The sequence below is a fragment of the Pleurodeles waltl genome, chromosome 5, assembly GCF_031143425.1.
Source record: "Pleurodeles waltl isolate 20211129_DDA chromosome 5, aPleWal1.hap1.20221129, whole genome shotgun sequence".
NCBI classification, from domain to species: domain Eukaryota; kingdom Metazoa; phylum Chordata; class Amphibia; order Caudata; family Salamandridae; genus Pleurodeles; species Pleurodeles waltl.
The window spans coordinates 1,771,164,403-1,771,178,494 of NC_090444.1; the positions used below are offsets into that span (position 1 = coordinate 1,771,164,403).

General features: G+C 46.3%; 1 protein-coding gene across 5 annotated transcripts in view; it reads right to left on the reverse strand.

The window, feature by feature from the left end:
- The window catches only part of TOGARAM2 (TOG array regulator of axonemal microtubules 2), a 447,421-nt gene that overhangs the window by 19,784 nt on the left and 413,545 nt on the right, over positions 1-14,092 (reverse strand). For all 5 annotated transcript variants that reach the window (XM_069236205.1, XM_069236204.1, XM_069236208.1 and 2 more), the window contains 2 exons: positions 6,891-6,994; positions 3,948-4,146 (listed from right to left, as the gene is read on the reverse strand). In XM_069236205.1, the coding sequence (XP_069092306.1) occupies positions 3,948-4,146; positions 6,891-6,994 (303 nt within the window). The remainder of the gene's footprint in view (positions 1-3,947; positions 4,147-6,890; positions 6,995-14,092) is intronic.

Consider the following 14,092-nt stretch of genomic DNA (forward strand, 5'->3'; position numbering starts at 1 on the left):
CAGGCACCCAGGACAACACACAAGAGCGGACATGGCAAACACAAGCACTACACTTCATCCCACAGGCACTCACACAAACACCATCCAGAGGCAGACATACCAACATCCACTGCCTCCACCTGCTCCCCTCCTCCTCTTCGTCCACCTCCCTCCCAGTTGCATCTCTACTCACACTTGCATGCACTACATCCTCATCCACTAACACCATCACCAGCACACCTATCAGTACACACCCCTCACTGGCAGTCACCACCCGCACATCCATGCACACGTCCCGTGTCCTCTCCCACTGTGTCTGTGCCACCTCCTCCCAAGGTACACAAACGCATGCACTCAGGCACCCAACAGCCATCCACCTCACAACAGCATCCAGCCCATGCACCTGCATCCAAACGCAGCAGACTGACCCCTCCTACCACCACTCCCTCTTCCTCCACTCCTAAACCATCCCCCTCTTCCCGCCCCAATGTCCCTAAGAAGCTTTTCCCCACCACCTTCCCCAGCCCTCCCCCGTCCTTCATGTCAGGCCAGGGTGGTCAAACCCCAGGCAAGCACCTCAGCCACCCAGTCCACGGGCATAATAGTGTCCCCAGCAGCTCCGGGTGGGAAAGGATCCCGGCCACCAGCCAGCCAGACAGAAAGGGTGCCTGCCCCAAATGCTTCAAGGACGGGGAAGGAGCTGAAGGAAGGAAGGGCAAGGAACCAGCCCCAGCTGCTGGAAGGAAGGGCAAGGAGCCAGCCCCAGCTGCTGGAAGGAAGGGCAAGGGGCCTGCAACAGCAGGCAGTGGCGACAAGGGGCGTGGTGCTGGGACTCAGACGGAGCCCCCACCACCAACCATGGTGTTTCAGCCGTCCGAGGCTGCAGGTGATGGGCTGGAGCCTCCCCCCTCCACTGCCAGCTCCACAAGCAGCACCGCCACAAGCATCGCCACCTGCCCCAGTGGGCAGCCGTCCGAGGCTGCAGGAGATGGGCTGGAGCCTCTCCCCACCACTGCCAGCTCCACAAGCAGCACCGCTACCAGCATCGCCACCCGCCACCTGCCCCAGTGGGCAGCAGTCCAAGGCTGCAGGGGATGGGCTGGAGCCTCCCCCACCACTGCCAGCTCCACAAAAAGCACCAACACTGCCACCACTGAGCAGCCGTCACCGCCGGCGGACAGTGTGTAGTCCTGCTTCCATGGGCTGTTGCGCTGCCTGGCCCCTGCAAATCCTGTGGGTCTGACACCCAGCTGAGAGACTGTGACCTTGCACTCCCCAAGATCTGCATCACTGGGCACGATGCCTGCTCCAGAACCAGTGGAGAAGACATCCACTCACCCCATCCTCCCCAGGATGAAGCTCACTGGGCACAATGCCCCCTCCAGAACCAGTGGAGAAGACATCCACTCACCCCATCCTCCCCAGGATGAAGCTCACTGGGCACGATGCCCCCTCCAGAGCATGTGGGCAAGTCACCCACTTGAGAGACTGTGGCCTTGCACTCCCCAGGACCAAGCACAGGGCATGTTGCCCCCTCCACAGCATGAGGGCAAGTCACCCTTGGGAGACAGCGGCCTTGCACTCCCCAGGACAAAGCAGTGGGCAAATACCCACTTGAGAGACTGTGGCCTTGCACTCCCCAGGACCAAGCACGGGGCATGTTGCCCCCTCCAGAGCATGTGGGCAAGTCACTCACTTGAGAGACTGTGGTCTTGCACTCCCCAGGACAGAGCACAGGGCATGTTGCCCCCTCCAGGACCAGTGGCGTTGTACCATCTTCCGGCTGAGGTGTCCCCCCCCTATTCCCCGTCCCCCTGAGGTGCCTGCCTATTTTCCACCTGATGCCCCTGCAGTGTTCTCTCCGTGTTGTTGCAGGAGTGAGGTGGGGCCTTGGACTTGGTGATGTGGTCCTGTAGCCCATGAACATTGAGGACTGGGCAGTTTCCCTTGATTTGCGAATATGTATATACTTTTTGATTTGGATTCACGTATTCATACTATATTTATCTTATTACACTCTTTTTACTCTACTGTAGTTGCCCTTGCATTATTCCTGAGGGGTACAGGGTGAATATGTTATGTTACTGCATCTGCTTGTGTGTATGGAGTTGGGGGTGGGGGTGTTGCGTGTGTTTGTCACTCTCTTTTTCCTCCCCCCTCCCCTGTGTGCTAGGCGGCAGTACTCACTGTGGTCGTCTTCGCCGGCATTGGTGTTCGTAGTGGAGCAGCACGTAGAAGAGGATGGAGAATACATGCAACTCGGGCTCCATGGCATCGTGGCTGATCCCTGAGTCTCCAGAGGTGAGTGGTTTCCCTTCTGTACAGTGTTTCCGCCAGGCTTCTGATGTCATTCGTACCACCCCGGAAAAGGTGATGGATTGGTGTCTCATAATACAGTGGGCGGAACATTGTCTTCCGCCTGGCTGTAGGCGGTTACCGCTGTGGTGCCTGTTGATTCCGCTCTGGCGGTCGGTGTGTTAAAGTGGCTTTCAGTCTGAGCAGTTTCTGCTGTGGTCATAATTTCGCAGTTATTACCGCCGGCCTGTTGGCGGTATTACCGCCACTTTATCACCGACCGCCAGGGTTGTAATGAGGGACACAGTGTATCAACAATCTGTGAAAATTGGGTTTCAGAAATCATATCCTTTGTGCATCAACATGTAAAGTATTCTGATTTGTTTTCATCCTAATAAAACCTTTTTTCATAACACAAAAATATAAAAAGGGCTTTCACAACTACTGAAATATATTTTTAAATGTTTGCACAGTTGACTTAGTCATTTAAATGTTGTGGGTTAGGAAAAACCTGACACCCTATATCCTTTTATTTTACATTCTAAGCAGCAGGTCACACAGTCCACCTTACAAAGTCCTGGAACTTCGCAGTCAGAAGGAAAATTAATTGTAAGAAAAACTGACTTTTGACCTCAGTCTGTGAATACAGAGGAAATGTGACATAAGAACAAGATTTAAAGGCATCTTTTATTGCCCCTCCACTTTTCAACTGAACAGGACACCTGTTCAGTGTCAACTTGCCAGAAGGGAGGAGTTAAGTATTAAAAATAGCTTGACCCGATCAAATAAGACTGGGTAATGCAAGTGGTCGAGTGGATTTTTCGAGCCCTGTAATGATACCCTCAGTAAGAATAAAAAGAAGAACTATGAAGATGCACAGTGAATACTATGCCTCTACTATCCCTTATTGATCAAACATGCTACAGCCTATGTTTGTATACATTATTTTCTTGGGGGTTTCCTGATTTTACCATATGCTATAAAACATCAGACAGGTGGTATGGGATTATATGTTGATCAAAATATATCAAGATGTACATACATTTTATACATAAGGCGTTTCTATTTCAGACAAGAGTTCAGGCTGTAAATATCGGCACATTGAAGGAACCAGACTGCTGCTCCCTCCCGTTTAAATATGGTGCTACCTACAAAATTTCATACCCATATTTTGGATTTTGGGGTGCTGCCCTCAAAAATGTTGCCCAGACAACACCATCAGGAGACTGGCTACAATATGGTGGGTGAACTGAATGAGCTAATAGAAAACCAGAACCTGTGGTCTAGGATGGGCCCTCGATATTTAGTAGGGAGAGTGTAGCTCAGCAGTGCTACATTATAGAACTGCACTACCTCCCCATACACTCTGGTCCCTGCTGTGCATGTGGTGGCCCTCATTGTGTTGGTGTTTCTGTTTCAATCAGGCGTTGTCATTCCCTGTGAGGTACATTCTGGTTCCCATATTGTGTGCTACTCCTTCACACATGTAGATGTGCACGCACTAGCACTCACACACCCACACACTCACGATGCAGAATCGTGAAATTGGCTTGCTCTGTTAATTGAACAGAGTGCAGCCTGACATTAGAGATAACAAGTACTGTGACTGAGGCCCACACACAGTTTGTAAGTTCAGTGTCTGTCGATGTATGGAAAAGAAGAACACGACTGACCTGCATGATGTTGGCGGTAACAAATTTGGGGTTATTCTTGCAGTGCTCCAGCAGCAGGGTCACTCCCTCCGTCCTGCTCTGGAACTCCTTGGCAGTCATGAGTTTGTTGAGTTCCTTCAGTTGCTCTGTTACTTCTGCTGAGCGGACAACCTGGCGCCGAGGGACTAGTTGTGGCGGTGTCGCTGCTTCAGTGTCGACCCTCAATTTAGAAGAAAAAAAACAACACAAAAATGAAATTCCTTCCTCTGCGAGTTAACAGCCCCCTCAGTCAGACAGATAAGCTGTCACTGATGTTTACTATCTGAAAATAAACAAAGCAAATGCAAGGCAAACCAACCAGTCTGGCTTTCATGTGCTAATGCAAGCAAACAAAGGCATGCACAAACGCTGTTGGGATGTGTTAGCACATTACCACCAGATATATTGCCTTTGACAGTGCTTGTTAATAATAACAATGCAGGGCACCCGAGAGGAAAATGACGTATTAGAGCAAATGGAGAGTTGGACACCACTACCTGGTATGCTGTGTCTGGAGGGATTCACTTTAAGAAAAGTGTGTGTCCTCGATGTTTTTAGAATATGGAGGTGACACTGACTTCAGTGGAGTGAAGGTATGCTATACTTGGGTAGGAATTTGGTTGCAGGGCAAGGCAGGGACTTTCAAAGGAGAATCTAGGCTTGCCTCCTGGAGCATGTTGGTGCACTTTGTCCCCTGTATCTCCAGTGGCAAAACATATGCAGAAGGGCAAGCTGCTCCTATGTTTAGGATGCAGAGGGAACTTTGAAATGTGTGCACTTTTATCCATTAAACATTTTCACTGGAACCCAAACCTAAGAAAGAGTAAAACTGTGCCACCCCAGCCTTCCTGTGGAAAATATCTGATGGACTTTTATTTGCCTCCAGGGACAGGTCCTAGGGGAACAGTATCAGGGCACTGTATGGTTTGAAATTAATGAGTGGTACAGGGCTTACACACAGTTTTTATGCAACCCGAAGTCTTATTTGGGTATAGAAGGACCCACCATGTTGAATGTAAGTTATGTCCTTAAAGAGTCGAATGGGTTTTATAGCAAAAAAAAAATTTCACCACAAAAACGATATTGATAGAATCATTATTTTGGTTATATTATTTAAAACATTCGCATTGGTTTGTATGTCAGTTACAATATTTTGTTGTACTTACGTTTTAAACTAATTTCTAACCTACTCTTTTTTATTACAGATATATTTGCTTAGATGGCTTAGATGGGTGTAAAGACCGGAAGGCCCTAGTGAGGCCAAATCCTAGTCAGGCGATCAAGATTACTGAATGCTATATCTTATACCAAGTTGACTAAACAGGATCGACCCTAACCGTAGAGCCTGCTGCCCTTGGTGCGGTATGTTTGATGCTTCCTTCCTTCATCTGGCTTGGGCCTGCAGGGCAGTGCATGACTTTTGCCAGGAAGTGGTGGCAACGATTGTGGGGGCCATGGGATTGGGGTTAAAAGTAGCACCGATGACTGTCTTCTGGGAGTGTTACGGAAGCCAGGAGGTCAGGGCACTCCATATAAACTGGCGCAGCTTGCGCTGGTGCTGCCAAACGTAGAGGAGCAATCTGCTGGATGTGCTCTCGGAGCCCGCTGGTCTCCAGTTAGCTCAGGGACTTATTGGAATGGGGTGCAGCCGAAGAGCAGCATATGTGCCTGGCACGGAGAGAAGAAAAGGTACTCGCTGATGTAGCGGCTTGGGGAACATTGCTGGAACGGTTTACTGGGGGAGGACACAAGCTTCATAAGTAGTGCGGAGGATGAGGGGAAGGGGTCACTCTCTGAGCTATATGAAAAGGGGGCGGCCAACTATGGTATGGATATGTTCCTGCTTACATAAGGCGTTTAATGTTTGGCCACACAATGCTCTGGGTTTGGATGGCGGAATGGAGGGTACTGTGCATACTGTGGTTATGTCTCTCACATGACTTGAATATGGACTCGATCGACCTCCGGTGCCCCTATGTGAGGATGATGTAATGTCTTGCTATTTATTATCTGCACTGTATGTATGCTTTTGTTGGTTTTACTTTACCAAAACTCAATAAAAATAGTTTATTAGAAAAAAGATTACTGTGAGTTTTGTTCTGTAAGCTGGAAACCTCACAAAAAAGTGTCTACAAGGTCTTACTGTCACAGTTTCTAAAGATGGCCATTCACTTAGACAAGTGACAGCATGATGCCATCAGGACACGATTTTATAGACTAAAAGGCATTGGATTTTCTCCTAAATAGAAACTAGTCATATCTTGACCCCTTAATATGCATGGATGTGACAAGAGGTTTGCCTCTAGGATGGGCCATAACTTTCCTCCTTTTGCCAAATTTGCACTTAAGTAAGTAAAACAAGTTATGGATGGAGTTCTTGAATTAATCTCAGTCACTGATAATTACTCTCAGCTGCATTCCAGTGGTCTAAAAGAAAAGTGAGTCTGAAGAGCCAGGACACCCCCTATGAAGGGAATTACAAGCAAGCAGAGATTAGTTTTGGTCTTGTTGGGCATCATCAGGGAGGTGGACATTGAGTTATATAGGGTGGGACTCACTGTCAAAAACAAACAATGGTGGATAGAAGGATTGAATTAATCTCACCCTCTTTTAATTTATTTGGGCTGCACTACAGCCCACTGCTTCTTGCTCACTATGTCAATAAAGACAGGAACAAACCACAAGCAAATCATCATTGTTCCTGCTCCAAGAGAAATAGTGAACAAAAAACACAATGATCCAGAATGTGGTCTGGGTAATTACCAGTGAATAGGGGTAATTCAACTCACCCATCATGTTTTTATAGTTTTTTTCCTGCTGCAAATACATAGTTCAAAATGCAAACACAACTAGGAAGTTCCCCCAAGTCTACTGAAGGCTCTCCAAAGACAACCTAAAACTAAATATTCATACTCAAGGGCATACCCTTCATCAGATGGCAAGCTGTCTTGAGAGGTGCTAAAACTATTACTCCAAGACGTCCGATGACTTTTAGCAGAAGGAGGCTCCGAGGTGCTCTCTCCCATACCCTAAAAGAAGAAAAATAGATTACTACCAGTCGTGCAAATGATCTGAAACACACAATTGCATATTTTCCATTTTGTGCACCATAATTTTGAAGCAAGATTAAATGTTGTCCAGCACAGCACCACTATTACTAATCAAAACACAGACAGAAGGTCCTTGACCCACGGCTTATCCTTGGCATTACCCACAGTCTCCACTCAGGCACTGGGACACTGGGAGTAGAGCCGAGAAGCCATGGCTTGGAGTCCAGTCTAGCCCTCAGGCCAACACCTACAACCTTGGGCTAATAAGACATTTCTGATTCCAACAAAAAGTGCAACAGGTATGATGAAGGAGTACTTCAGTCCCATATTTATTGCCATAGTATTTGTGTGTATGTATGTAAGAATGGAAGTATTTATGTTTATGGTATTTCTATATTGCGAACGTAGCGGAGCACCATACATGGTCAAAGACAATCAACATGCATATGCTCATCCTCCCACACCCACTTATTCCAAGGAAAAAATAAAGTAGCACTGACCCAATAAAAATGTATGTATGGTAATTAGTGGAAAAACAAAAACTGAGAAACCATACTAGAGGAAAACAAATAATGGAAAACCACTTTTGAGGAAATACAACTTTAAGAAAACACAAATTAATCGAAAATTAAAGGAAACATTTTAAAGAAAAGATAACTTTCATACAACTTCCACAATTACATTAAACTTGGGGGGAGTTAGGGGTAGTGAGGATTTCTTGGGTTCGGAGATGAGTGATGTTTAGGGGGTGAAGAAGGGTTTTTAGGGGTCAGAGATAGGAGGAGTTCAGGCAGAGAAAGGGGTTGTTTGGGTTTAAAGATAGGTGGCGTTTAGGGGTGGTGAGGGTTTTTTAGAGATTAGGAATAGATGGAGTCTAAGAGTGGTGAAAGGTTTCTAAAGTTCACGGATGGGTGGGGTATGGGGGGTGTTGAGCATTTCTTTAGGGTTCACGGATGGGAGAAGTGTTGGGCTAGTGAGGGTTTTTCAGGTTCAGGGTGATGGGTTTTTAGGCTTCAGGAATGGGTGGAGTTTATGGGGTGGTGAGGGGTTTTTGGGAGGGGGATCAGGGATGGGTGAAGTTTATGGGCAGAAAGAGTTTTAGGGTTCAGGAACAAGTGCAGTTTAGGGTGTTGTGGCATTTTAAATGTTCAGGGATGGATGGAGTTTATATATAGAAAGTGCTCAGACCCGACTGAGCCAGAGAGAGCAGGTAAGGCAGGTGCTGTTCCGGTGAGATTTGAAGAGGATGTAAGCCAGAGTTCTGGCACCACATGCAGAATCTTTTACATTTGAATCTGTAAGTCTTCAGAGTTGAGTCTGGTCACGCTTTAGATAAAATCTCTTGACACTCCTGCAAGATGTTCAGGTCTTTGAATTCTGGAGCCATACACACAAGTGGAGAGATGCTGGGTCCGGATTATATACTGATGTACTTGGCTGCTGTTCACCGATAACAGGTGAGGCACTGGCTTGAGGCAGATGTGGTTGACTTCGGATAGTAGGAGAAGCTCCGTGAACCAGTGTTGCCTGAGCCACATGGGAGCTATCAGTATGATTCAACACCTCTCTAATTTGATTTTTCTGAGAACCTTTGCGATCACAGGAATTGGGGGAAAAGCGTAAGCAAAGATCGTGGACCATCTTATCAAAAAGGCATTCCCTCACGATCATGGATGGGGATGCCAGCTTGAGAAGTACTAGCCTTTGTTGTTCTGTGGTGTTGCAAACAGGTCTAATGTAGGCTTGCCCCATAGAGAGAATATGTGGTCCAAAGTGGCTTGATCCAATTCCCATTTGTGGCAGGTTGATGTCATTCTGCTGAGGCTGTACGCTAAAGTGTTGTTGAGTTCAGGAACGTGCTCTGCTCTAAGAGTGATGCCGTGCTTCACTGTCCAATTCCAAACCTTCTGCGCTTTTGACGATAGGGGTAGCGATCTGGTACCTCCCGGCTTGTTTATGCAAAACATGCTTGTTGTGATGTCTGTACCCAAGAGGACTGAAGTATTTTCTATTCTCGACAGGAAGGCTTGAGGACTGAGGTAAATCGCCCAAAGCTCTAGGTGTTTGATATGCAGAATTTTTTGATCTGCAGTCCACTGTCACTGGTCTTGTAATTCTTGTAAGTGTCCTCTCCATCCCTCCAGAGATGCATCCATGGTGATAATGTAGTCAGGGAGCTGAGAAAGGAATGAGAGGCCTTTGACTAGATTGCGTGTAACTGTCCACCAAGCCAATGCTGATATAATTAGAGGTGTAATCTTGATTGGATCCTCATAAGACCCTGTTACTTGCAAACATTGTTTGTCGAGCTCTTCCTGCAATGGTCTCATCTTCAGCCAAGCGAAGGTTAGGAGATTTATAGAAGAGGACATCATCCCCAAAAGCGATTTGTATATGCGTACTGAAACGCACTTTCTTGTTTGAATTTTCACTGCCAGATGTTGTAATCTTTGTTGTCTGTCCTGCGACGGGTATGCTTTGTCTTGTCAGGTATCTAGAATTGTTCCAAGAAATAGCATTCACATTGTCAGTACAGTGGAGGATTGGAGATGGTTGACTGTTAATCCCAGGTTGTTGACGAGTTTTAGGCAGGCTAAGGTGGTTTCCGTTGCCTGAGTGGCCGATGGTGCTTTGATCAACCAATCGTCGAGATATAAGAGTATCTGATGATCTGAACTTTTTAGCGCGGCAGCCACTGTGGCTGGGCACTTGGTGAAAATACATGGCGCTGACTTGAGACCAAAGGTAAGAACTTTGAATTGGTAGTGTCGGCTACTGTGAATCTGAGGAAGCTTCGGTGTTCGGGGTGAATGGGGATATGAAAATACGAATCTTGTAGATCCAAGGTGGTTTTATAATCTTTGTGGTTCAAAAGCTTGAGAATGTCTGAAAGAGGGATAATATGGAAAGATTGCTACTTCAGGAACTTTTTCAGTTACCGTACGTCTAGAATGGGTCTCCATTCCCCTGATTTATTTTTGATTAGGAAAAAATGGGAAAAGAAACCCATTCCCCTCTGGGATGGAGGAACTTTCCCTATTGCTCCTTTCTCCAGCATGATGCAGGCTTCCTGACGTAGTAAGTGAAGATGAGGTTGGTGCGCACCTGTTGGCAGAGATGTTGGTGGTCATTGGATAAACTCCAGAGTGTGTCCGTGGGCAATAAAGTCTGGTACCCACTTGTCTGATGTTATGCTTTGCCAATGGAGATGGTAGTTGGTAATATTTGCACCCAGTTTCAATTTGGAAGTGGTGGTAGCTGACACTCGATAAAGGTCACTTTTTTTGTTGGAGTCCATCCTGTGAGAGACCCGTTTCCTACCAGGGCCTTGCTTATGATAAGCCACTGAAGGTGGCTGCCTATATGTCTGCTGTTGGAAATAAGGCCTATATTGGTGGTAAGTTTGCTGACATTTTTGATAAGCTCCTCTATATGAAGAGAGGCCCCTCCATCTAGCTCCTCTGAAGGGAGGTTTTCTGAATTGCAGAGTATCCAACAACTGGGCTGCCTCCATGTCCACCTTTATAGTCTGCAGTGCCTCATCAACGCTCTTCCCAAAAAGTGCTTGCTCATCAAAGGCCATGTCTAAAATCTTTGTCTGTACTTCCGGCCTAAAAGAAGTACACTTTAAACATCCTTGCCTCCATTAAGACCGAGGCTCCTGCAAGCTGCCAGAATCCAGTCGATCCATAGCACAATCTATTATTTCATAGGATGTGCTTTCCTTTTTTGCAGCACTTTTCTTGCTGGTGTTGTGGAATGTAGCCGACTTGGCCTCAAAACTGTTGAACACTGAGTGGTGTCACTTCATCGATCAGTTTGATATCTGTCTCTTCCAGGAGACCTGGGCACTTCAACCTATTTTAGTCATGAAGCCATAACCACAGGGAGGGGCAGGCCATCTGCGGGAGTCACAGTCTCGGTTAGGACAACTGTTACCTGTGGCCTTAAAGAGATTAAAAAGGCTTCCCCCGATATCATGTGTATCAGACTGGCAATTCTATTGAAGGAGGTTGCTAATATATATAATATTTATTGCAGACCAGCGGGGTGCAAAGCTGAGTCGCAGGTTATTGATCTTCCTAATAACCAGCTGGCTGCTCTCCCTGCCTCAGAGAGGAAAATTGTGGGGGGAGATTTTAACTGCCAATCTGAACCTTTGGGCGCATACTGTGTGGCCATAACAGCGGACAAGGACAGTATATGGTCCATTCCGAGGCTTGATATTCCCCCTATTAAGAGATGGTTGCACTGGCTGTGCAAATAAATGCATTCAGACTCAGTCAGGGCCTTTGAGTATGCAACAGTAGCTTTACCTCTGTTAGAAATTGTAGTCATACTTTTAATCGCTTACATAACACAAGCCTTTTTGACTATATTCCGCTGGACATAAGACTTTGGCCCTATTTTAAGGACATGAGAATAGTATCGAGACATCATAGTGATCACAATGCCCTTGTCTTGATCCTCAAAAAGGACCTTCAGACCATTCCCAAAGATTGCTTGGAGTCCTTCGATAGGAGGCTTAGAGTGGCCAACAAAAAGTGCAGAATTAAATGTGCACCATAAAGAATTCTACTGAGGGTTTATTATCCCTAGACCAGAGAAGGGAATCTCAGGAGTTCTTGGAAGGGGTATGCCAGTTATTCCTCAAGCTATAGGCCCTCTTTTAACCGAGGCAATGGGACTGTGAAAAGGTTGAACCCGCCTTTGTGGTTTGATAAAGATTGTAGAGGAGCCAGGATAACCCTGACCCTAGCTATTAAGAAGCAAGTCTGATTTCAGATCCAAGCTATGAGGAGGGCTTATAGATTTTTTTTTTACTGAGGATAAAAAGAACTGGGAGCGAGGCTTTTTAGCTGCTGCCAGGAGGAAGGACCACAGCTCCTTCTGGAACATAGTGGCTACCGGAAGCAAAGATGGTTTCTGTCATGTTTAGAACAACATCCAAGTAAGTGCCTGGGTTTCCCATTCCACTGATCTCTACTGCCGGCAGGAAGGACTAGATGTCCCTGGTAGGGCTCAGGTAGGGTCATCACTCATTGGGTTTTCCAGAAATAGTAATTTAAATCAGCCGTTCAATCCTTTGATATTGTTGCATGTACCTTTTGACGATGGTGCAGCGGGCAAGCACCAGGTTATATCCATTCTGAAGTAATGCAGGCTAAGAAGAGAATCATGCTGGGTAAAGCCCCAGAGTTAGACAAGATCCCAGAGGACTTACTCCTGGAACAAGTGGATATCTAGAGTCTCTATTTTGCTGTGATGTTCAACACAATAATGAGAGGGGTGCCCATTCCAATTACTTGGTCAGGGGCTGAAATCATTCCCATTTTTTAAAAGGGTTCCTGAGATCTACTGACCAATTACAGACCTATGAGTTTAATTGATAGCTCACAGAAATTTTTCAGCAGGATAATACTCAATAGACTTCAGGAGTGGCTGTCCTCCAATGGAATCCTGACTCTTTTGCAAGCGGGGATCCATGAGTGCACAAGCACTATCGATCAGGAGTTCAGGTTTCAGCTTTTGCTGTGAAAAACTGTCAGTTTAGCTGGTGGCAGTCTTTCTGTCGTTTTTGTGGACCTGTGCTTTGCTTTCTGACATGGGGGTTCCCAAGTACCTACTGCATGTTATTATAAGACTCCACAAAAATAATTATGCACGGGTTAGATGCGGCCAGGAGGGTAAAATGGCCGATCCAATCTCGGTCAATAGAGGAGTCCGACAGGGTTGTGCACAAACCCACCCTGTTCACGCTATATATCAATGGTCTGGTTCAGGTTTTGGATTCCCATGACAACCATTACCCTAATCTAGCAAACATGAGGGTACCTGCCCTCATGTTTGCAGCTCATACTTTACTTCTTTCAATATCACCTGTGGGCCTCTAAAGATTACTGAATCGTTTGAATTTTTTTTGTAAGCAGAGGGGTTTGGAGATGAAGGTAAGGAAAACCAAGCACATGGTTCTGAACCCCTTACATTCTACCAGACCTAATCCTATGTTAATGGGGACCTGCTTGAAGCGGTTTTGACTACCTGGGGATTACACTGATGGAATGATTAGATTGGAAACCCCTTGTAACCCAGCGTAGGCTCCGGACAGAACAAGGAGCAGGGGGGCTGTCAAAATGTCTGTAGGGTTCAAGTACCACTCTATTTTCCCAGTGATCCAGATCTATTGCCTCCAGGCACTGGGTACAATTTTATATAGCGCAGAACTATGGGGGCTTAGGGATGCATCCACACTCCTATCGGCAGAAAATCGATTTATGCACCAGCTGACATGACTGCCCACTAGCACTCTCCCACTCCCCCTAAGGTTGGATCTAGGCCTCAGGCCTAATACAGATAAGCTAGGTTTGACAACAATCCTTTATTGGAGGAGAAATTGGGCCCCCGAATTATGCTCATATTACCAGTGGCTAGAAGACATACTGTGCATACCTGATTCTTGCAATATACCCTGGCTGAGATATGTGAAATTGTCTTTCTTTAACTAAGATGGAGTGTAAGAGTCTTTGGAGCAATCAAGAGGAGGGCAGTGCAACCTCTTAAACACTTATAAAGTCGAAATACTGGCACCATAAGGATGATTTTGTATATACTCATTCAAATTTTGGCTTGCTCAGTGATGCTTTTCTTACACTAAAGGATTTTTTTTTCCCCAAGCAATTTCTGGATGAGATAGACCCTCCATTGGCGAGGTGGCTGTTCATTCAGTTCTACTACGGGACCTTGCCGATTTGCTCCTACACTGCCAAATGGGCACGTGGCTCAAGACAGGGGGACTGCCGTGTCCATGCTGCTGCGGGCCCAGTGAAACACTTCAGCATGTGATCTTTTTTTGCCCGGCTTACCATTTGAGTGGAAAGACCTGGATACTAGCATTGTGCCTCAACATGGGAATCAGAGAACACTAGAAGGCTCTAAGAATTATGAAAACTGACACCAGTCAAGTGATGGTTTTTTCAATTTCTCGATTTTTGCTGTCATTCTGGAGAGACAGACTGAAACTGAGATTCTCCATGGAGAACTAAAGCTCTACTCCGGTGGGCTCTCATCCATGTGCTT